The sequence below is a fragment of the Corapipo altera genome, unplaced genomic scaffold (assembly GCF_003945725.1).
Source record: "Corapipo altera isolate COAL_440 unplaced genomic scaffold, ASM394572v1 52b, whole genome shotgun sequence".
NCBI lineage: Eukaryota > Metazoa > Chordata > Aves > Passeriformes > Pipridae > Corapipo > Corapipo altera.
The window spans coordinates 3,033,970-3,058,141 of NW_020884922.1; the positions used below are offsets into that span (position 1 = coordinate 3,033,970).

Consider the following 24,172-nt stretch of genomic DNA (forward strand, 5'->3'; position numbering starts at 1 on the left):
TCTTCTGAAAGAAGTCAATTTAAATTTGGTTATGCTTTCAAGAAATTAATCTTAAAACCAAAGTCAATGCTTCTCCCATTAGTAAATTTTCATCAAGCAGCTGTAACTCAGGGAATTCAAGTACTACATCATCAGTTATGTTTTCCCATTAATTAAACCATCTATTCCTGTTTGTGGCAGGCTACCTGTACTTATGCTAAAGCAGATTAGGAAACAGTTCAAAGCATACCAAAATAAATCGCTTGAGCTAAAAGGAGTACTGTATTATTTGCACAAAACTTGCAGATTTTCCATTTAGGAACACATCAGTCAATCCCTTTTTCCCCCCAGTTTTGGGCAGCAATGCAGATCACACATGAGAAACAGCAGAGAAGTTCATGCTGGGGTTGCCTTCCTCTCCCCAAGAGTGCAGGTGCTCTCCCTGTACACCTGCAGATGTACAAGAGGGAGTTCAAGGCTAAACAAACACCTTCATTATCAGGAGCTCTCTCTCCCTCTCTGTGCACGGCCCAGACATCAGCTCCACATCCCTGCTGGCTCCCTGCACGGCCACACCACACCCTCCACCAGCTCCTGCCAGCAACATCTGCTTGAGATTTTTAACAGATTTGCTCATCAGTAAATGCAAGAGGGGATGTCTGCCAGAGTAGCAGCCACATATCCACCGATCACTCACAGTACCTTGAAATGATGTACAGACTAAAAAGGTATGTTCTTGCAAAGGACTTTTTTCCAGAGAAACAGATTATCAGAGAATGGAAACAACACAGGCAATGCAAAGTACACTACTTCATTTTTCAGTTCAGGCACAGGCCTAAAGTAAGTAATATTCAAATAACAGAGAAAGGCACTGAATATATTATTAAGGGAAAAGAAAGTCACATAAGAGCCAGATCCCCCTCTCTTCCCCCAAAGATGACTGTACATACAGACTCACTGAAGCTTCAAATGAACTTTTCTTGGCTGCACTAATGGTTTCAAAGACCTTACTGACAGAAAACCTACTACATGGCACTTCTTCACACTTATCTTAAACTCAGAATACCCTCTATTTAACCAAATTCATTACATCTCATCTTTAAGAGGAGAGAAAAAAGCACATTAACATTGTGTCAATGACCACTTCAAAAATTACATCTTACCCTACATTAGGACTTAAATGCCTTAGCCGACAAGAATTTTCTTAGTACAAGGTAAAGACAAAGTCAAAGCTTTGAGATGAACCTTGTCCCTGAAGGTCAGTTGATGTATGGAGAGCTGTTTATGCAAGGTGAAAGACTCCCCTTCTCCTACAGAGTAGCAAGTTAAACTGCTACTCTGAGGTTTCCTAATAGCCAAGAAAAGGCTATTTGTCATGGTCACACCCACTTCCTAACCCAACTTAAAATTAAGAAATATACTAAGAAGAATTTACTGAGATTAATTTATCTATGAAATTGTGCCAAACTTCCTTAACAAAGCACAAAGTCTCCTGCCCTAAAAGAGGTGGATTATCAACAAAATGTACTTGACACCCAATGCAACAGAAGCTGGACATCTCTTTCTCAAATATTAAAGCCATTAATTATTTACATAGCAAATACTCTATGGAGTTGTTTTTCAAACTGCAAGCCATACCCAATTTTTCTCCCATTAAACTTTTCACATTCAGTTTACAGAGAACAAATTGCTCGGGGGAAAAATTCTGAGTTACCAATCTTCCTAAATAAACTTACCAGAAAAAGCTGAATTACTTCAGTTCATCATAAACAAAAGCTTAGCCTACTATTCATTTCAAAAAATGAATCCTAACACAACTGCAAAATTAAGTATAACCTTGTCCTCTATGAACTCTCTTCAGTGTCACCAGTTCCCTGACATCTGAGTGAAGAAGCCTACACAGCTTCAGCTTATTTGAGAGAGGACTAATAACTACCATCAAGGTACAGTATTAACCAGCATTTGTAAAAACACTAGTTAAGAAGTACTTTCAGATGATGAGTAGGCATGCTCAGGAGTCCTCCAATTATTTGTGGTTCTACAGTTCCTTTTTCCTTTTTTCTTTGAAGTGTTTTACCATTCTCTGAGTTGCTGCATGAATAGGAGGGATAGCAAATTAAACAGAAAACCAAATAAAAGCTGTAGAACAGAATGAGAGAAACTGCACCAAACCACACTGGAAAAAACTACTCGGAGACTACTTAAGAGCAGAGCGATACCTCAGGAGAGGACACTTTCCAAACACACTTCACTCTCTTCACACATCTACACTGATAATGTTAAACATAATGTATCAAATACTTGATTATAAAAATTCCAAAGTGTCCTGTATCCTGAACACACAGGGATTGTACCAATAAATGCCTTGTGCTTTAAGATGTGACTATTCTTTAGATACAGAACACAGATCCATTACTGAAAGCAATCTAATTGATGTTTTATGTACACTAGAGATGAAAGCATATAATGCAGAATTATGATCCCAAAATCAGATTTTGAGAAACAATTATCGTTTAGAATACAGACAGGAAAAAAAACCAAAAAACTAACTGACCACTGTCAGGGGCTACAGACCACTGTCTGCAGCAGAGACTCAAAAAAGAGAGGAAAGAAAGATCCTAGAGACATGAGATGTTTCAAGATCCTAAAATCTGTGAGTATGTATATGAGAATTTATTAAGCTATCTGGAGCCCAATCTACATTGACAGAATAGTAATAAGCAGCAACGCTACTGATAAAATTGAACTGGCATTTCCAGCACATATGTGTGTGCCTCAACCCTACTTATGAATCATTCTGATTTCACTGCATTACAAGTTCTGATACACAGCTACTGCATTTTTAGTAAAATTATATTTATGAAGTGGAAATTTCTAACTTGCAGATCAGATTAAGGAGCCGCTTAATTTTTCAGAATAAGTCACTACTTAACAGCACTTCTGCAGCTTTCTCCACACATTAATTACCCCACATTAGGAAGCTTCCTCTGTCAAATAGTAGTCTTAAGAAGTACTGCTCTGGTAAGAAGGGAAAAAAGAAATTAAAAAAAAAACCGAGGAAGCATTAGGAAGACTGGAGGGGCATCATATTTTACATCAATAAGTCAAAAGAACAGGTGACATTAAAGAAAAAACAGATGAGCTCTCTCACTCTGAGCAAAGTGTGATAATTACATGTTAAATATTTTCTAAGGGTCTATCAACATTAAAAAAAAAAAAAAAAGAAAATCCACTGGAGTCTTTTCAAGTTCAAAGTCCTACATCTTACTGCAAATCAAAACAGTGCAACCAGTAAAAGATCTCCTAGTACAGCATCACCTCTCAGTTTGTCACTAAAGGAAGATGGTGTATGTCAAATTTAAATGTAGTACTGCAGACAAAGCCAATCAATCCCTTAGGAATGCGGAGGCCTCCAAGGAAACAGAATTCTGTAAAATATATTATCAGGTTAAGAGGAAAAAAAATACACTCCACACTAAAACACTTCACGATTTGGACCTATTTTATCTTTATAAGTTTCTTTTCCTCCTCTAAGGGCATGGATGAGGTAGCTAGGCTGAAATTCTGGTTTTAAAACGACCTATTTTCCTCACTATACACTCTCAAACCTCATCTGTTTCAAGAGGCAGCTCAGCAAAGACTGGTCTAGGAGAAGTGACCTAACTACAAACAACTGTGAAGCGAGCTGGACTCTGGCCTACTCTGAAACCTGGTAGGATCAAAACCAGAACAGTATAACCAAAAGCCCATACTTTTTAAGGCTTATAAATATTTAAATAATGTCTACATTTATCCGTAGTGTAAAAAATTTAGGTTTCTATCCAGCGATGATTAAAGATATCGATTTACTCTTCAGATTTTTTAAGAATCCCTGTATAAAAGAACACAAGTAAAATTTACAAGCTACTACACATACCATTAGCAGGTGCTACGGAAGAAATATTTGACAGCCACACAGAGCTGTCAAATACATGTCAAGCAGTGAAGAAAATTTGGTTCATAGATTCATTTTCTCCCAAGCACTCTAATTTCTCCCCAGCCTGCAATTTCTCTCCCCCAGTGCTACATAAAGTTGGCTGCGATGTTTTCAGACAGGCAGCGGTCATTCCCACCCCAGCTAAAGCCGCACAGCACTGCTGATGTGGAGACCGGGCCTGCTTTTGTGCCCAGTCCCGGCCCGTGCGCGGGGCAGGCAGCGCACACCGCGGTGTGTGTGACAGCGCTGCCGCCTTTATCCCCGCTCCCGTCAGTCCCTCACACACCGCGATCCCCCGCCCGCATTGTCTGCCTCGCTCCATCCCCGATTAACACGGACACGTTCTCGCTCCTCCGCCAGGGATCCCCGGGAACCTACTTCCTCGGCCACGGATCCCCAGGAACCCCCCTGCCGGGCCAGGGATCCCCGGGATTCCCCAGGCCGGCCGGAGCCCTCGTCGGGCCCACGGCGAAGGTCGCGGCCCCTCAGCCCCGCGGGGGGCGAAGCCGCCGCCGGGAGAGGCCGCTCGGGGCGGGCGGGACGCGCGGGGACCCGGCGGGGGGGCCGGGCCGGCCGCGCTGCCCCCGCCGCCCCGCGGCCCCTCCCCACACCCCCGGGGGGCCCCTCCCCTCCCCTCCGCCCCCCGCCGCCCCTCACCGGTCGTTGAGCTGGTCCTCGGTGCCCGGCAGCGGGTGCACCACGAAGTGGATCGAGGTCATGTTCCGCGCCGGTGCCCTCCCCGGCGACGGCGGCGGGAGGCGGGCGGGCGGGGGCCGGGCACACAATGGGGGCGGCGGGGGAGGGGGCGCTTGGCCTCCGTCCCTCCGCCGGGGTGGTTCGCGGCCGCCCCGGCGGGGTCGCGGGCTCTCGGCGGCCGCGGCGCTGCAGGCGCGGGTCGGGGCGGAACGGCCGCAACGGCGGCGCTCGGAGCTGGGCCCGGCCGCGCTCACGCACGCGCCGCCATCTTGGCTCCAGCGGGCCCTTCCCCCCCCGCCCCTCCCCCGCCCTCCGTGCGCCGCGCCGGGCAGAAGGCGGGGCCTGGCCGGCGCGCGGCGGCGGCGCGCGTGCGAGCCCCGCGCTCACTGGCGCGCGCTGCTCCCCCCCCCGCCACTAAGCGCGTCGCCGATTGGCTCGGCGCGGGGGCCTCGCGGCGGGGCGCGGTGACGTCATTGCGCGCGAGGGACGTAAAGCACCACGTGCCTCCCCCTTCCCCCCCGCGCTCGGAGCGGGTCCCGCGGCCGTCGCGCGCCGCTCCCCTGAGGCGCCGAGCGGGAGGGGCGCCGGGAAGGAAGGAAGGAAGGAAGGAAGCGGGGCACGGGTTGTGCTGTGAGGCTGTGCTGGCCCCCGTGGGTACCCTGGGGGGGAAAACAGGGTTTTACCCCGCTACCCGTAGCTGCTCCAAACCTACCGCCCGTCCGTACCTGCGCCCGGGGGCTGGCCCTGTCCTTTCCTTTCTACTTGCGTTTATAGTCCGTCCTCCCTGCACAACCTTCCTTTAGGGAGGTTCACAGAATAGCCAGAGTTGGAAGGCACTACTGGAGATCATCCAGTCCAGCCCCCCTGCCAGGGCAGGGTCACCCAGAGCAGGTGACACAGGAATGCGTCCCGGGGGCTTTGGAATGTCCCCAGAGAGGGAGACTTCACAACCTCCCTAGGCAGCCTGTTCCAGTGCGCTGCCTCCCTCAACGTAAGGAAGTTCTTCCTCGTGTTGAGGTGGGACGTGGGGTTTAGTTTATGGCCATTGCCCCTCGTCTTATCGTTGGGCTCCACTGAAAAGCGTCTGGCACCATCCTCTTGGCACCTGCCTGTGAGATCTTTATATGTATTGATGGGATCCCCTCTCGGTCATCTCTTCTCTAGGTTAACCACTAGGTCGGTAGTATATCAAAATAAAAAGGTATCTGCCCCCGTGGATCTCTCAATGCCGCAGTCCTGCGCACCTCCCTCGGGACAGGGGTTAACTGAACTGTTTCGAAAGATCACACCTTGCCGATGGAGCTGTTTTTAACAAATTAGCATCTTAATGTGCCGAAGATTGAGTGGCAAAGTCAATAAAACAGCCATTTGTTTCTATAGAAACTGAACACCTTAGCAGAGATTGTACCAAGCTCAGATTTTGATGGTTTCTCCCCCCCCCCCCCCCCCCCCCCCCCGAATTTGCTGCTTTTGCAGCCTGCTCTTACTTGTTTTCAGGAAATCAGAAATTTGGAAAACTGGGTTGGAATTTTTTAGCATGTGAGGAATGCTGGCAATCACATGATAACGGTACCAAATAATCTCGAGAACCTAGTTCAGTGAGTTAGAATTAATTTCTGACGCTGTGTAATCATGCACCCTGAAAATCTCAGTTTGTTCTTCCACTTTCAGACCGTAAGGACCTTTGCAACTCCCCATCTTCCATTCCCCCTTCTCCTAAGGTCTTTCTCCAGTACAGCCGAAAGGAGCTAATCCAAGAATCAGCTGCTGCAGCTGCTTGCTGCCCAGAGATTTTGGGGAGTTTCTGCGGGTTTTTTTTTCAACACGACTATCGTTAACATGAGGAAATGCGGTAAGAAAAGAAATATTCAATTGGTGCGTTCCAGATTTCTTGTCCTCATATGAAGTTTCCCTGTTTGTTCTGTTCTCAAGTGACAGGGATATTGAAATGGCTTCAGGAATACAAATAAGTAATTTAGCTTATCCTGGGAGGAAAATCCTAACAGGTTTCTGGAAATACACAAGGCATGGAATGGGACTCATTCTGTTTGGTAGTGCCACAGTGCAGTAGCTGTGCTTTTAAAAACTAGTAGGTCCATGAGGAACTTTTTTTTTTCCCTGTTAGGACAGAGAGTTTCTGGATTACTTAGTTCTGAGTCTGGTTGTACCACAGTTTGTTAGCTTTGCTCTGCTTTTTCCTTCTTTTTTGTTCTCAGCATCAGTCTTTATGCTTCCCCTGAAAACATGGGGTTTATTGCAGTGAGAGAGTCTTCTAAGTTGTCTTGACCTCAGTCATTTTATCTGAATCACTTGAATGTTTTGATAACCACCTGAAAAGTCTTGCTTCTCAGTTCAATTTTTTTTCCCAGACAAAAAATAGAGGATTTTCCTTGACAGTCATTCTTCTTTTCCATTGAATAGTAGGAAGACGGGTCACATGAATTCCTGCAGAGCCCTTGAAAATGCTGTCAAGAATTTTTGGTAGGGTTTGGGAAGGTCCAGGTATTTATGTTTGGTTTTGTGTCCAAGATCTAGTTCTCCAAAGCATTTACATTTCCAAATGCTGTAATTTGTGCATTGGAATTCTCTTAGGAGCTGGGCATAAAGAAGAGGTTTTCATTACTCACTTCCTTCCAACATTAATACACAAGCTTTAAAACTTAATGGGTTATGGAAACCTCTTAGATACAGGAAGAGAACTGGGAAGGCCCAAAGAGGGCACACATCTGTTAGACCTCAGCAGTCTGCTGCTGGCATTGCCAGGTAGTCCTTTTCTGTAGCTTTATTTACATTATGTCTGCATCCCAGTTTTAGCCATTGCTTGTGGCTTTGCCAATGCAAACACTCAGCATGAGCAAAAATGAAAAAAAAAATTTAAAATGGATTCCACTGGAACTTGGGTTCAGAGCCAGAATAAACTTGAGTAGTGCAAATGTCAGCTTTTGTTCACACTCAGAGTTTGTATTGCTGTCTAAAATGGCAACTAACCCTAAGCAGAGGTGAGAGGACACAAACCCAAGTGCTCAGCTGACGATGTTGTTAGTCTAACAGGACTTTGGAACATGGAAGAAGTTCCAGCACACCATCAGAAGCATCCATACTTCCCTGACAGGGATGTGAGCTTGCATCTTGCTGCTTGACTTTTGGAATACCAGGAAGTGGCAGCTCACTGAATGCCTGCCTTGTCTACTGCTGCAGTTCTTGGAAGATAATTTGGCAGGTAACAGCTTGATGATCCTTTAATTATCTGAAACAGCTCCAAATAGAATTGCTTTCTGATAGCAGAACTGCTCCTTCTTACAGCCTGTGTTTTTTAGGAACTTAAAAATAAAAGACTTTTCCTAAATCATCTGGATTGTCCCAATCTCTTGGATGACAGCATCTGATATTGTAATGGTATTTAAAAATTCATATTTGCCAAGTCATGAAAAAAAACCTCAAGAACCAAACTAAATTTTCTTTCTTTACAAAATGTATCATTAAGACAACATTGTTTGTCTTGGCCTAAGTAATTTCACTCCCTGCGTTGCACAGTTCTTAGGTGTATAGATGGTGCTATTCTCAGGTCTGCTGGTAAAGCAGAACCTTCCCTGTGAAGGTGCAGCTATAAATACACCAACACCCAACCAGCAGAGCAAGTTCCCTGCTGGTATACTTGTCTGTGCGGGAGTTTTTGCCAGCTTGGAAATACCACACAAAATAACTTCTGTGGGATCACTGCTGTCATGTCTGAAATTGAGTTTTGATGAGAGTCAGCATTTCCTGAAGTTTTCAGACTGGTAGAAGTGCATGGATTAGCAGAGACCTCTGGGGGTCATCTCATCCGGCCTCCTGCTCCACAAATGTCCATTTCCAGTAGATCAAGAACTTTCCCATCAGAAACAGCTTGTGAATAATATGCACTGGGACACCGGGACAGATTTGCTCCTGACCGCTCCCTAAATCCACTTGGCAGCTGCAGGCCTGGTGGATTGCATGGGAATTTGTTAGTCCTGGAGGGAGGAGACCTACTGGAGATGGAAGGATTGGGGTAAGAGGACTGCAAGGGACTTTGCTCTGTAAACAGTGTGAGCAGATGCCGGCAGTTGTACCACAGGCAGCCATGCCTGCGGCTGGTGGGGCGTGGAGAAGTCAGGGAGGAGGCCCTGAGCAGAAGTAAAGGCTTCAGGCAGTGAAGGAGAGCTCCAGTATGCACTTTCCAGGCTGTTAATTCCAGATGTCAACAGACATGACATCAGGCTGGCAGCATAAGATTGTATTTTGCTGTGGAAAAAATGAGGCCAGCATTTCTGGAAATGTCAGCAAGAATGCTGTGCAGAAAACTGTAGCTTCTAGATCCTTCCCAAGGCTGGGAAGAAGTTACTATAATGAGCAGCAAAGTACATTGCAAGGTTTCCAGCACCTTGTGCCACAAACTGAAGCAATGCAGGTCTCTCATCCTGCTGCAGTCTTTCCCTTAGCTGCAGTACCAGAAAGAGGCTCAGATATTCAGAAGTGATTATGGTGAGCTTTGACAGACAGTCTGCAGATACACTTGCATGACTGAAATGCATACACGTGGACTGAAGTACATCTTTTGAAATCAGGCAATGCTTCAGCTGCCTGATCTCCCTTCCTCTCTCTTGTCTGAGCTACTCTGCATTTTCTCACCTCAGCTCTGCAGTGAAGGAATCCTGGGCCAGAAATGAGGATTCTGCAAGAAACTGGGCCTACAAGAAAGCTGAAGAGGGTCTTTTTACAAAGGCATGTAGTGATAGGATAAGGGGTAATGTCTGTACACTGAGAGAGGTTAGATTTAGATAAGATGTAAGGAAGAAATTATTCACTGTGAAGGTAGTGAGGCACTGGAGCAGGTTGCCCAGAGAAACTGTGGATGTTTTATCCCTGGAAGTGTTCAAGACCAGGTTGAGTGGGGCTTTGAGCAAGCTGGTATAGTGGAAGGTGTCCCTGCCCATGGCAGGGGGATTGGAACCTGCTGTGATCTTTAAGGTCCCTTATAACACAAAACATTCAATGAATCTGTGATTTGTTTCTTCGTTCTTTACTATACAGTTAGGTTTACTTTTTCTGTTTAGGGAAGTTGGCACAGTATGTCTGGGATTGAGGTGAAGTGTCTGCCAAGTACTTAGTGGAGTTTGTAGATCCACTGGTAGGTATCTGGCAGACTGAGATTTTGTTTTGTCACATCCCTCGCTTGACTTTGCTCCTCACCTTTGTTGCAGCCCCTTACTTGAGTCCTTCTCTTCCGGCTCCCACATAGGCACTCATGAACACCTCTTCCTTCTGACTGGGCATCCAGACTGGACATCTCTTCTTGTCCAGTCCTCATCACAAAGTTTACATGATCACTTTTATATGTGTATACCAGACCTGTCCACTGACAAATGCAGCTGAGCATGGCAAGAGGAGCTCACCAGCCATCCTGGGCACTGTGCAGGAGCCAAATGTCCTGGGAAGAGAGGCTGTGGGCAGCCACCTTGTGCAACTGTCCCTGTAAGAAGGTGTGAGCAGAGCTGGTGTGCACAGTGTACACGGTGGGTGCATGGCTGAGTCTTCATGTCACCTGGGCTGGTGTTCTTGTGCACGCAGCAGAGTTGTACTCCTTTGCATCAGAGTGGCTTCCTGTCAGTTCCTGGTAAGGAAAGACACAATTTTGTTTGAACTTTAGCAACCTGAAAGGTGGGCATGTGTCCCTATCAGGTTGTCTGGGTTCCCTGTGGAATTGCTGTCTCCTTCTTATCTGTCTGCAGGCTGTCAAGGGAGTCCAGATGATTAAGTGGGACGAAAAAAGATTTTTTATTTTCCTGTTGGTTCCATTTGATTGGGTTAGTTACTCTTGTCTTAACCATATTTACCTTCAAAAGCAGCAGTTTGAAAAAAAAAAATACCTTTATAAATTGTGAGGGTGAAATGCATTCACAGCAATAGTTTTGTATGGCCTTGATTCATGTACTGCCATCTGGAATTATTGCTGAGTAAATTTGTTTCTGGCAGGGAAAGGAGTGGAGACCTTCCAGGTCAAAAGCAAGTGAATTATTCCATGGTCTCCAGTGGGGCCAGGATTTACCTTTCAGTGTATGTACTTCCAGCCTACTTTTTAACTGCTGTTCCTCTGTCATCAAATAGCCATGTGTCATGGATGGCTATTTATAATACAGAAAGAAATAGTAGATGGCTCTTGCATTTGGCTTTAATTCCCTTTGAAAAAAATACTAAAATTAAAAAATTTCCTGAGGAGTCCAGTGTAGTGCAGAGCAGTTGGTGGTGAGTGCCCAGCCAACCCCCTTTTGAGGGGGATTGTGTTGGCCAGCTCTAGGTGTGCTCATGGACTGAACACCCACAGCTTCCCCAAAGATCATGCTGCACTTTGGGAGCTCAGGTTTCCTTTTGGTTTCACCCCAAAGGAGCCCAGGGTGTGTGCTCTCAGGCTGCTCCACAAAGTGAACTGGAGGATGGTGAGGGGATGATGAGTTTCAAGCCCAAACTGCTGATTTGAACGGTAGCACAGGCACACAGAGAGAAAACTGAGCTGCTCATGAAAGAGCTCCAAAGCAGCCTCCGTTTACAGCTGGCATTTTAAGCAAACCAGAGGCTGTGTCACTTGAGAAGTGATAAACAGTGGCTGTTCAGGAGAAATCTGGCCTGTGCAAAATGAGTGTACACAGAGGTTGCAAATTCACCACCCCTTCTGAAATAGTTCCTCCACGTTTCAGCAGTCAGGACTCCCATCATTAGTGTGCGGGCAGGTTTCAGACACCACCCATTCCTTTTAAATGGTGGTCTTTGCTTTCAGGGAAGATTGCACCATTCTGCTAAAAATCTTGTGAGCTTTTTTCTTCTTTGTTTCCCCCCCTCCCCCTTAAATCACTAAGGACATTCAAACTGAACAGGATGGCTGTTTTTCAGCTGTGTTTCCAAGTCCCTGTAGGATATTCCCAAGCTGGGAACATAAATGCAGTGGATCATCAAAACCAATACTGGAAGTGATTAAATGTAAGAAAAGTAGATGTTGACTTCGTGTGAAGAGAGGCAGCTCTAACAGCTGGGAGTCCCATGAAATAAGGATTTTTATGGTGATGGAACCTCAGTGCTGAAAGGGAGAAAAAAAATTGCGATGGGAATAGTGGTCAATAGGAGATGGAGCACAGGGAGACTGTGCTGGGAACCGCTTTGGTAGTTAACATTTAGCTTCATTGAAACTAATGGAGGAAAAAAAATACAAATAGATAGTCTGGGAGGTTTTTTTCCATTGCAGTGTAAGAGAAAAGGGACACAGTTAACTGATGGGCGAACATTTTATTGTGAATAACAGCAATTGCAACACTCAGTTGTATATGCCTGCATATGTGTTGGTGAGCGTATTTCTACGGATAGGTAGTTAACACAACTGCAGGCAGATTGCAAATTCAGAATTACTTGCTACTAACTGAACACACAAGTAGTTTCACTTGCACTGAATGTTGCCTTCTGCTGTGAACTGACACTAATTATTTGGGCTTAAATGTTTAATACTGTGTATCTGCTTTGTCTGGTTTTTAACAGAAGTGTCAAGTTTAGCTGTTTGCAAAATGTGAAGTTAGAAAAAAGATAGCCTTAAGTCATCTTTGAAACATTTTCTTGAAGACTGTAATGCCACTAGAGTCTGAAGGAGGGCAGTCAGTATATTATCACTTGCGGGGAACTTCAAAGTTCACCTGAATTTGGGTTATGAGCACTGGGCAAAAGAAAAACTGAGCTAAACAAGCCAGGTAGAAACCTGTTAGCATTTTACAGATCTGTTCACTCTGTAAGTAGGATTACGTACTTACACTTGTCCTGTTCTCCATACAGCTTGTACAAGCTACATTTGCCTAAAGCTTTCCTGTTGGTGCCTTCCCACTGGCAGGGTAGGAGGTGGCAAGCCGTCCTACCCCTTGGCTGTTCCTCTGGGCAGAGTGCCTGCCAGGCACATTGCTGGAGGGGAGCTGGCATCGAGTAGGAAATGTCTTCTGGTGTCGCCTGACTTTTGGGACTACAAAGTGAAGAGCACAAGTGCATTGGTTTGTGAAGTCCCATTTAGAAATGCTGGACATTTTTATGCACAATTTATGGGTCTTTGCCTGAGGAATGTACAGAAGTTTATAGTATATGAGTTCAGACAGGCTTCAGTCATAACAACACGCGACTTATCCATTCGGCTTATTTCCTAGGATTTATTCTGCTGCTCTGATAAGCTATGATTTAAAACACGCTGAAGTGCCAGTGCAGGCTAAGAGCCCCTTCTCCTACACTGGAACACATCACCGAGAGTAGAAGACACTGCGCTTTGTATCTGTCTCCCAACGTGAGGGAGAGAACAGCTGAGAGGCGTGAGGCTCAGCCCACAAACAGCACCTCATGGGCTGGAGCGGGAATCAGATCCAGAAAACAGATCCCTTAATTTAGGCATCTAATCTCCCACACTAGTCAGTGGAGACTTAGTTACAGGAGTCAATGGGCTGGGAGTGTGATTCAGCTGATGAAACGTAGGTATCTATCCCCTGGTGAGCTGAATCCCTCCTGGCAGTAGGAGGTGGGACACCGAGCTCATACCAGTGTGTCCACACCTCTAGGCACACATCTACAGCCTGGAAGCCCATCACTGGTAAAGATGTGCTGATGAAAGAGATCCAATCTCCAGCTGCTACACTGTTTCTCCAGTTTAATGAGAGGAGTGGGCTGGAACCCCGTGGCAAAGGCTGGAGCTGCTGAGCCCTCCGGAGGGTCTGAGCATGCGTAGGGCAGCTTCAGGCTCTCGGTGAGGGGTGGGTGAGCACATTAGACCTTATTTAGGTAGTTAAAATGGCACCAGGAAAGAACACTCAAGGCTCTGCAATAAAGAAATAATATTGCTCTGTTAAAATTATTCTTACAAACTCAATTGACCAGTTCAGACAAATAGACTTAAATGAGCCTTCTTAGGATACGAAACATTAGTATCTACCACTTATGTTTGAAGCTATGTTTTAGATTTTATTTTCCAGACAAAAGAGTAATTTAAAATTATGCAAATGAGCTGCCAAAGCAAGGCATTATGCAGATTTGTGGAGGCAGGCAGCAGTGTTAACCCTTGGTGCTGCAGCTCGCTGTGGAGGGAGTGCTGCTGCATTGGCTCTGCGTGAATTCCTCTTGAGTTCAGTGCTCCTGAGTCGGGGTCTGAAGTATGAGACTCACCCTCCTGCACATACCCATTGCCAAATGTATTGTATTTGCTGCGGTGTTCACCTCACAGCCCTGCCTGTCACAAACTTTACCAAAATCCAGCCCGGACATCTCAGAAAAGACAAACATCGTGACTGTTGTCCGCAGGGTCATACAGTTTGTTTCCAGAGTATTTGAAGTGACTGTCATGGGGGAAATATTAAATTACTTTTCAAATGCCGGCTGTGCAGTAACACTTTATAAACAATTGACACTCTAGCTTGCTGGGCTGGCTGGTGTACACAAAATGCAGTAGCATCTTGTGGAGAGGAAGGCTATCAAAACTCCATGTTGTGCTAATTTGAGGGTTCAGTAGCTCGTTATCCCACCCAGTGATAAAGGTGAAGGGAGTAACTCTTCAGCCAGGAACAGATGGGTTTTGGTAGAAATCCAGGGTCTGATCTGCTCTGGAAGTTTGCCCTGATCTCTGCAACCAATGCCAACAGCTGACATAGCCACACTGTCAGCACTAGTGCTGAGCAAGAAATCCAATGTTTTATAGCAGTGGAAATGCAAATGGTAGGAGCAGGCAAATCCCCAACATGCTATGAGGGTGTAAGAGCAGATAATCTCTAAGGGAGGTGTGTGATGCTGGGTTAAAATAGTGGCAGCCAAGCCTGGGAAGAGAGGGAGAGAGTTCACGTTGGGTGGTTTGTGCCTCAGTCATGCCCCTGTGGGAAGTCAAGCCGTGTGAATATGGGGTTTGTTCAGCATCAGGCAGGAATGGATCCTGCTGAGGGCAGGAAGGACTCTGGCTGCAGCATGGAGGGACTTGAATCCACATTTGCTCTTGCACTTCAGTTCATAGAATCATAGACTAGAATCACACAATCATAGTTGTTCATGGCTCTCTATGAGAGAGCTCACAGAGCAGTGCAGGTTCCAAGGAAAACACCAAGGCACTTGGCATTTGCTTTCCAGTTGCTAAACTGTGTGTGTGTGTGATTTTTTTCCCCATCTTTGAAGAAATATATATTTGTGTAGTGAATTACTTTAGTAACAAACAATGTCTCACTGCTACTCTAGGAGATGGAGGTAATCCAGGTTTGTCTCTTGCACCCTCTTACACCCAAACCCTTTACAATTTTCTTCATTCACCAAATTACTCCCTCACTTTCTAGTTAAGGGTGTTATTTCAGGCTTCTTGTCAGAAGCTGCCTGTCTGAGCCAGTACACAATACTGAATAAAGGCTTCAGTGTGTTCAAACATGGACACTACCAGTGAATTTACAGACTTAAAACCTATGGCCATTTTTAAAATGGATACATATACGTGCGCACAAAGGTTAGCTCTGTTTAGCTGCTTTGGTTTTACATGTTCTTAAGAGCATTTTTGGCTCAAAAATGTGATGTCTCTCATGTATTTGGAAAGACTTGTCCAAAGCACATGATCAACATCTGTTGGTTTCGATGTGGCAGAGGAGCACAAAACATTGCTGCTGTTTATATTTGATTTTAAATACGGATTTGGAGTTTTACTGTTGCTCAGCAATTTGAGAAATGGACTGGTGGTCTGGTTAGTAAAAAAAAGCAAGAAACCCACCTACATTGGGTCAGGGTTTTGTTAATTTTGAAGGAAATAGCTGAAAAGGATATAAATCAGACACTGCTGCTGTACTGCGCATGCCTGGCCAGCCTAGAAGAACTAAACTAGTTTAAATAGGCAGAAACGCTGTTCTATGATGGCCCGCATCTCAAAACAAATTTGAGCACAAAGACCATGGAAGGAAGTTGCTAGGAAACCTCTACAGTGCATGGGAGAAGTTTTGCAGAGCAGGCACCTGTAAGAGAGTCATCACCACCTGCCAGCCTGGGCATTTCCTAAAAACTGGGGTGTAAAATTGTAGACCACATTGATTTCTATAAATGCAGCATCAGAATGCCTTACAGCTCATTTTAAATCAGTGTAGCTCCAGGGGACTGTAAGCTATTCCCAGAACCATCCCTGAAGGCTTGACACTAAGGTCCTGTCTACAATAACACTGAAGCTCTGACTTCTGTGATCAGGCAAGGTCTGCCCAGGCTGCTTTGCTAGCACATGCCTGCACTCATCCTAATTAGGTTCTTAGCAAAGATCTTTGCTTTCGTGGGCTCCAACTTTGCCCATGCTGAGATTGCAATAAGGTAACTGTAAACCAGACTAACCCCCTGAAGGCAGGGCTGCTGTGTCTCCTCTTTTGCACCGAGTCTCAGGGTGGTTTTGCCAGCAGAGATTTCCTGCAGGCATGCAGGAAACCCACCTTAGACGGGTTCTCGGGGGAGGGGGGGGGGATGCTCCAGAAAGTCGAGGTGCATCAGTCAAAAATGTTACAGCTGCAGGTCCGCAGTGTCAATGTGCACATATTAAAGCCCCAATTTCTGTACCAAGTAGTTATAATTATGATGATGTCTTAATCCTCTTAACACACGATTTCTTTACTATGGCTACATCATAGCTGAACCTTTTAAACCCATTTCTATGAGGAAACTGGTAGCTGAAAGATTGGGGAATCACCAAGGACATGTTTTTCTTTCATCATGAAGGCGTCTGTCATTGCTGCTCATGACTGGGATAAGACAGGTAATGACTATCAGGTGTTGCTAGGATTGTTTGTCTGCACACTTCCTTAGTAGCTTTTTCCAAAAATGGGAAGTGTAAGGCATGGGGATGGAGGAGTGGCTGCCATGAGCACAATGAACAGAACATGGTTTAAGAGTGTCCATGAAATTCCCTTTGTGTAGGAACCCCCTGAAGGTGTGTCACCAGCAAATTTCTGTCTGCCACCACCCGTCCCTGTTACACAGCACATTGCCCACTCCTCTCTACCCACCTGACCCATCACTGCTAAAAGCCATTAGCACTCAGAGGGTGGACAATGGGATCTTCCCTCCTTCAAAGATAAGAAATAAATGAAGAGAAACCAGGAATACATGTTAAGCCTGAGGATGCTTCTTTAAAGAAAGATTCCTTTTAAAACCAAGGGATTCATTCCACAACAAAGAAGGCACTCCAGAGAAGGTGTGATGTTGATATGCAGTGCTGATAACATGAAATGTGGCTCCAACAGGATTTTCCATTCTGGTTTATCTAGTCACTTGACACATAAAAAAGGCAGGATCCAGATCTTCAGTTTAACTTTAAAAATCCCAAACCTCTTAGGAAATTCTTTTTTACACAACATATAATTAATGTATGGAATCAGTACTGGTTATTCCTGTCAGGTTTAGACTAGTTCTGGACTTGATGGTCTAGCAGTGTTTGTGATCTCTGTCCCTGTGAGATGCTGTGGGAGGAAGGGCTCCAAAACAGTCAGTAATGACAGGAACTCAGCTGTTAATTTAAAGAAAAGCCCTCTCCTCCAGTATAGTTTCTGGAGCAAGAAAACTGTGCAAGAGCTATAGCAACATCTGTAGCTTTCCTGGTTTGGAACAAGTTTTCTGTGTTTCAGGAAGGATTACACACAAGGACAGAAAGCATTTTCAGTGGTGTTGCTGGAGTAAGGTCACATTCAAAGACTCTCATATCCCATGCTTTGTGACTCAGAAAACAGCACCCACCTCACAATGCTTTTGTAGTGGTGATGTTCACACCTGAGTGAGTTCCCTGCACCTTCCTTATGGCAACTGGGGAGAAACGGGGATCCAGCTGTACAGCTGCTGATGGGAATAGCCATGCCCTGGGAGCACCTCTCTCCTTCGGTGGCTGCAGAGAAAGTTTAGAGGGGAGTGGATGTGTTTGCTGTAGAGGTTTGAAGAGAGTGAAGCCCATCAAGGCAACTGCTGGCTGCAGCTGGGGAACATCTGCCCGACCCTACTCTGAAGGCAGTGCCACCCCAGGTGGGGATGCTGGGAGGCTTGCAGGTCCCACTTGGTGTTGGGTGATGGAAGGAGTTGCCTCTTGCAGTTGTCCATCCTGCCCCTTTGGAAGACATAGTTGCCCCAAAGCAAGGATGTGCTCCTCCCGTGAATCATCTCCTCACCCACAGACGTTGACATGTCACTACATGTCTGTTGGTCCCTGCGCTCACCACAGCCATGGGCATGACACTGATGCAGAGCAGAGCAGGGCCCAGGCAGAGCAGCTGAGTAGTGAGGACAAACAGGAAAGGCAAGTTCAAAGGCAAGTGTAACACAAAGGAAAAAGTGATGGTAGTAACACCAAGCAGCAGCAACAGCAGCTGCTGCACATGGCAGGCACAGCCCCGTGTGGCCCACTCGTGTCCACTGGACATCACATCAGGATATGCCATGGCAGCACCATATCTCCAGCTGGAAATGAGAAAGGGTCTTCCCCAAAGCAACCAGCACAGGCAGGACTGTTAGAGGCAGGATGCCAGAGTAAACCTAAGCCTTGCTCATGGCCACAACATCCATGTACCACTCCCAAAGCAGCAGCCCTCACAGACCTGAGCCTGGGAGGTACAGAGCACCTGCCTGATGCATGTGGGCCATCTCAGTGATCAGTGCTTCTGAAACAGGGTGTGATCATTACAGTTCATCAAAACACAGGCTTAATTTTAAACTCCTCAGTAATATTAGAAGTTACTGTCTGACCCTGTCTCACACCCTCACAGTGCTGCCAAAGGAGGAGGGAAAGAATTGCAAATTTACACGGTGACATATGGAGCAATTCAGAATTCATCCAAAATGAAGATGATGAGAACAACATTTTTGTCAGGTCTTTGATCCCTTTCAAAAACACAACCCTCTGGATGTGTTTAGAGAGGGCTCATGCTGTGTGCTGGGGTTTTTGTAATCACTGCTGACTAGAAGTGCCTGTCATCTGATTTGTGCATTTTTCCAATCTGTTTTATAGTACAATCAAATCGTTCCCACATTGCAAGAGATGCTTCACAAGTTCCTTGGGAGAGGATGACAAGTTCCAAGGCTAAGGTTTTTGTCCTCTAGAAAAAGAACTTTTCCATTTTTCCTTCCTAAACCATTTAACTTGATAATTACCCACAGAGGCTGAAAATCAATTCAAACAAATCTTGGCTCATCTCCAGGTATTCCCCAAAACTGGAAGCCAGCAATTCAAAAGAGATAAAAATAGAATGAAAGAAAAATCCATAAATTGAGCAACTTCATATTTCACAATACTTAAGTGGTGAAAACATCTCTTGTATAGTGGCATGTCAGGATGTACCTGATGCTTAGAGGTATTTCCAGGTAGAGGTTCAAATCCCTGTGACTGGCCCTAAACCAATGCAGGAACAAGATAACAGAAGCCCTTTGATTTTAGCCACCAGGTTATTTACATCTGTTCTGAGGATGCTGTAGATAATACCTTTGAGGCCCTAGGATAAACTCACTGAAGAATATAAGGCTGACACAGCTCCTGCTTCACCACGCTTAGTGCCGTGAGGTCGGACCTGTAAGCTGCACAGCTCATCCTTCTATTCCTGTGCTATGGCTGCACCTTGCCAGGGAGACCCTCATTGCAATCAAGAATTGCTCATCCTTCTTTAAACAGGAAAGAATGCAAAGGAAGGCAAAATTAGGGTTGGTGTTTTCTTGTCATTCCCAGAGCCTGTGCCTTGTTCCATCTGTGTGGAGAGAAGCCGTCACAGAAATGATGGGAGGCTGGCAAGGAGACCTGACTGCCAAGGGAAGACACTGTTAGTAGCCTGGAGTGTGCAGCCAATGTGGTATAAATTTAATTGGTAACTCATTTCTTATTAAAACTGACAGATTTTTTTCTTCCTAGTAGAACAGACAAGAGTGGAAAGGTTTCACATAATCACTGATTTCACTGAAACTAGACAGCATTATCAAGCCCTTTGAATCTTTTTCAATTTTATATGAATCCCATAAAATATCAAAACACCAGCTTGTAAACAAAGGACTTCAATAAGCTTTGTTTGGTATTTCTGTTATATTCCAATTTGGAATGAAAGGAGATGTGAAATAATCAACTTTCCCAAGAAAATGTGATGTCTGAAACTGTCAAGGAGTCCAGTGACCCCTGCTGATGGACAAGTCACCTCCTGAAAAGTATCCTCCTGCTGCAACAAATCCAGCACACCTGCCACAAAGGGAATTCTTGTTCACATCCTATTGGATGTTCAGGGTCACCCTCCAGGGTGGCAGCTCCAATTGCTAATACTGTGTTTTGGAGAGGTACTTTCTGAAGCACACTTATGGAAATGTAGAGGTCTTAACTGATGCTTGAGTAACACAGGCACATCTGTGACAAGTGGGTAGGCCTTAGCCTCATCCTGCAGAAGAGAAAACAAAAGACATATGCAAACTATTTTCTGCTGAAGAGAACATGGATATTGGAGAAATGAGAGTTCTCATTAAAAAAGTTCTCTCTCACACTGCACTAGCACATTGATTTCTACTCCTGCAGCAAAGCTGAGTTTCATTTGTAGGGGACTGACCTGGTGTGCTGGTTTAAAAGCTAACCAGCAGGGGAAATGAACTCAACTCAAGAGAGAGATTATAAGTCAGATTAACAATTTAATAAAATAATACAATAAGTACGATTATACAAACAATTGGTCTTAACCACAAAACCCAAATGTATAACCCAGCACCCTGGGGCATGAACAAAGTGGTGTTCCTTGGGCCCCCCCCTAAGTCCAAAGTAAAGGGAGAGGGGAAAAACCTGCTGGTGGGAGAGCTGTTACAGTCTGGTCAAAAGTAGTGATTGCAGTCCAGTTGAGGGTGGTGGTCTCAGTCTGGTTGAGAGCGGTGAGCTGCAGTCCTCCTCTGGATCCCACGAGTGGTAAAAAGGTTCCGAAACTCCAAGTTTATATACTCTCCAGTTCAGGCAGGAATGCTCAGTCCTTCCCTCAGAGCAGGGAATTCCATAAAAGGGTATGAGGATGCTCAGTCCTTCCCTCAGAGCGGGGAATTCCATAAAAGGGTATGAGGACAGCAACATCTTCCTGTTTCGCAGGCCTCTACTGATAACAGTTTCTGGGAAATGGCATGGAAGGCTATAGAATACACAATTTTGGGCTACACCCACCCAGTGATTAATTGGTCCCAGCTGTTCTAACTAGGACACCTGGACAGAAGCAGATGTCAGACTGAAAACTAACAACATCAAATGCACTTTCTCATACCAAACGACATTTTGTTTATTTACACTTGAGTGGACAAGATACCTGCAACAGAAGAACAAGACCCAGCAAATACACTACATACTGAACTGCACAGGCACCAGTGGCTTTTGGTACTTGTTCTCAGATGGGGGTTTGTACCCTGTGGGTGTTGTGCACAGCTGGATTAATACCCACCTCTCCCATTCATCCACCTGAGAGCTGGAAAGCAGTCTTCAGCTGCTCCACAATTTACATCTCTTCTGAGTGCTCAGTTTGCTGAGCTATTTGAACTAAATGGGAGCAGTAGGAATACAGTAATGTTGGCTGAAAACAAAAGCTGAAGCAAGGGGATTTTCAGAGCAGCTTTAGGGCCTGAAAACTGCTGCAATCCTGTTTGTGCTGGGTGATGTGGAGTCCTGTAAATGATTCTGGTTGTGACAGAGAGAAAAAAATTGAATTCATCAGCAGGCTGTTCTCTTTAAGCATTGCAACAGCTTTCAGATACTACCTTTGGGAAGAGTGAATTGGCTTGATGGAGGGAGTGAGGAGCTCTGCCATAGCATCACCCCCTCCAAATGTGCATGATAGCAAGCAGCCACTGCGAGTGCATCTTCCAAGTGATCTGCACAGCCCCACCAGTGTGAGAGTAATGGCAGAGGCCACAGCCAGGCCAGGCCCCCAGCATCAGAGGGGCAATGAGCAGGCAAAAAGCCAGATCTAGCAGGGAGAATTTGGAACATTTTGGGGTTAGAAGAGGCTCAAGAAAGGGCAAGCTTGATGAATGAACACAACTGACATGACATGGAAGGCACACCATGGGCTTTTGCTCTTCAAGGTGTGGTGCTGCAGGATGTTTTGGTCAAGATCCTGTGTACTTATGGGATAAAGCATCTTTAGCAACAATGCTGGGTACCATGGTGCCCTGAAGTGTGCTGGCAAAAGACCTGTCACTGCTTTAATTGTATTCAAACATGCAGAGTTAGAGTGAATAATACCATGAGCAGGTAAGGAATTGATTAACTAGTTTGCTATGAAAAAGAAAGGTGACGCTCATTTTCTTCCACCTGGACTGTTTAGACCAGACCTTGTTATGAAGAAGGACATTTGTTCATTTAGGTGTAAGAAGGCATAGTCCTGCCTCTCAGATCCTTGTCACTATGTGCCAGTGGGAGAGCAGGAGTGGAAGAGAGCCCAGGATGATGAAGGAAAACAAGGAAAAGACAACTTTTTAAAAGTTGACTAGGCATCAGTGTGTCTGAACAGCAGCGTGAGGAGTCAGTGCAAAGCATTCAATGAATCATTTAAATTTGCACTGGAGGAATTCAATCGCTCCATTATGAATTTCAAGTGGAGAAAGGATTCCTTGAAGAAATACATAAAAAGCAGTTATTGATATAACACGAATATTTTTCCCATGAAGGTTAAAAAGTGTTAAATGTGTCAGTAAAACCAAGAGAACATAAAAGGATGTCTCATTTACATAAACAGTGTGTTGGCAATCCAGAAATACCATTTCCAGGAGTTAATTCCTCAGGTTTGTATGGGAAGTCAATGCCGCTCCAAGGAGCAGGAGGCTGAGCTGGAGCCTGTCACCCTGGGTCTGCTCTAAGGCTTTCAGCAATACTTGGCTGGACACCTAGGTGCACAGTTACATGGCTAATTATTTCTGTTCCATATGGAAATTAGGAGAGGGGAAAACGATCATTATTATCCATTTGAGCACGTGGTTACCTGATTGCAGTGTGTGGCTGCAGTGCTCTGTGTGCAATTGCACTCTCATCATTTAAGCCCAGTCCAAACTGGGCTTAAAGTGATATCCTTATGCCCCACTTAAGAAGGCATTTGGAGTGTTAAGAGATTCTGGATGATACCTGTAAATCAGTACATCAGACACTGTCAAAATTTGACAGGTCTGAAAATATATTGACCAAACTCTGAATTGATCAGTTCTTGCTGAACTTGATCTGTTCTTGCTCAAAAGAAATCAAGAGAAACTTTGAAAGAATGGTCAATTCAGCCATTATGTCTGAAAGGACAATGAAGGCAGCAGTGCTCCAGCCCTGGGAGTTAGATTTTGGGGTTTTGGGGTTGGGTTTTTTGTTTGTGGGGGGCTCTGGAGGGGGTGTTTTTTGTTTTGGGGTTTTTTTTCAAGTTTCAGATCATTTGGAGTATCCTAAAGTCCATCTCTATGGACTCCCTGACAAGGCAGATTCTGAGCGGACAGCTCCCTGGCCCTGCACCGTGGGCAAGAAGAGGCAGTCACACCTGACATAAGCAGTGAAGGACATCTTCCAGTTTCCATCTCTTCATTCTGCTTTTACATTTTAGGAGCTTCTCAGCTTCATGGGTTTCGAGAAGACCTTGACAACCACGGATGCTAAAGTGATCAGAAACAATGAGCCAAAGAATCTATACTGTGTTTAACTTGTCTGTGTTGGGATGTTGCCTTTAAGGTCACTGTAGGAGTAGTTTCAAGACAACCTGAGACTGACAAGGACTGGATCAGAGATGGATGCTGTAGTATATGCAGTCCTTCATCCTCCTCCTCATGCCAGGTCAGAAGTGACTGTGCAGGATCCTTGGGAGTGCAGCAGACTTGAAGCAGTAGGATTTCCTATTCCATTGATAAGTAAAGAACATTTCAAAACAGTCCTTGCAAATTAGGCTTATTAGTGGACTCACTTCCTTGACAGCCCCAAATTTGTTTCATTGCCTGATCTCACTAGAAGTCAAAATTCACCTTGACTTCTCAGGGCAAGGACCTGATTAAGCTGAAGCCTTCATCATACCACAGTGGTTTTACCCTGCTGATTCTCCATGTCCCAGTAATATGGAGCATGCACGCATCAGCATGTCACCAGCAGCTCCACATTGCATTTACGGCACCGGCTGACTTGCAGTGAAGGAGAACCACTAAGAGATCCTCTTTTCCTGAGGGAGTACTGGAACTATCCCACCAGCAGCTGGAGTAACACTATGGCAGAAAGCCCTCCTTCCCCTAGGGAAATGGAGCTGAGTTGGTTCTTGAAATGACGGACAGCATGCCTTCAAGATGGAGTTGATCTGTACTCAAAACAATTCCCATTCATCCACATACCTCCTCAGAAGTGTTTGGTGCCTCTCAAGGGGGGCCAGCTAGTCAGACCCACAGAAATGTGAGTGCCACTTCCCCATGCCTGAGAAGTCCCCAGCTCCACAGCAGTGACGTTGGCCACTCACCTGCATGAGGCCACTCATGCAGGCCACTCACCTGCAACCTCACCTGCATGAG

At 45.4% G+C, this 24,172-nt stretch overlaps 1 protein-coding gene and 2 long non-coding RNA genes across 16 annotated transcripts in view; 1 reads left to right on the forward strand and 2 right to left on the reverse strand.

Annotated features, from left to right (window-relative positions):
* UBR5 (ubiquitin protein ligase E3 component n-recognin 5) overlaps positions 1 to 4,831 on the reverse strand; it is an 86,188-nt gene extending 81,357 nt beyond the window's left edge. For 6 of the 14 annotated variants that reach the window (XM_027657034.1, XM_027657036.1, XM_027657035.1 and 3 more), the window contains exon 1: positions 4,613 to 4,829. In XM_027657034.1, the coding sequence (XP_027512835.1) occupies positions 4,613 to 4,674 (62 nt within the window). In that variant the 5' untranslated portion in view covers positions 4,675 to 4,829. Of the gene's footprint in view, positions 1 to 4,612 lie in introns of all 14 variants that reach the window. The other 8 variants (XM_027657029.1, XM_027657023.1, XM_027657022.1 and 5 more) reach the window with 4 other exon arrangements.
* On the forward strand, positions 1 to 22,966 carry LOC113953664. The gene is made up of 3 exons (XR_003529967.1): positions 1 to 13; positions 3,322 to 3,326; positions 22,893 to 22,966. It is a non-coding gene; the product is annotated as an uncharacterized LOC113953664 (long non-coding RNA).
* The window catches only part of LOC113953663, an 8,476-nt gene continuing 3,999 nt past the window's right edge, over positions 19,696 to 24,172 (reverse strand). Inside the window, exon 2 of the long non-coding RNA XR_003529966.1 lies at positions 19,696 to 20,067. This is a non-coding gene — a long non-coding RNA (uncharacterized LOC113953663). The remainder of the gene's footprint in view (positions 20,068 to 24,172) is intronic.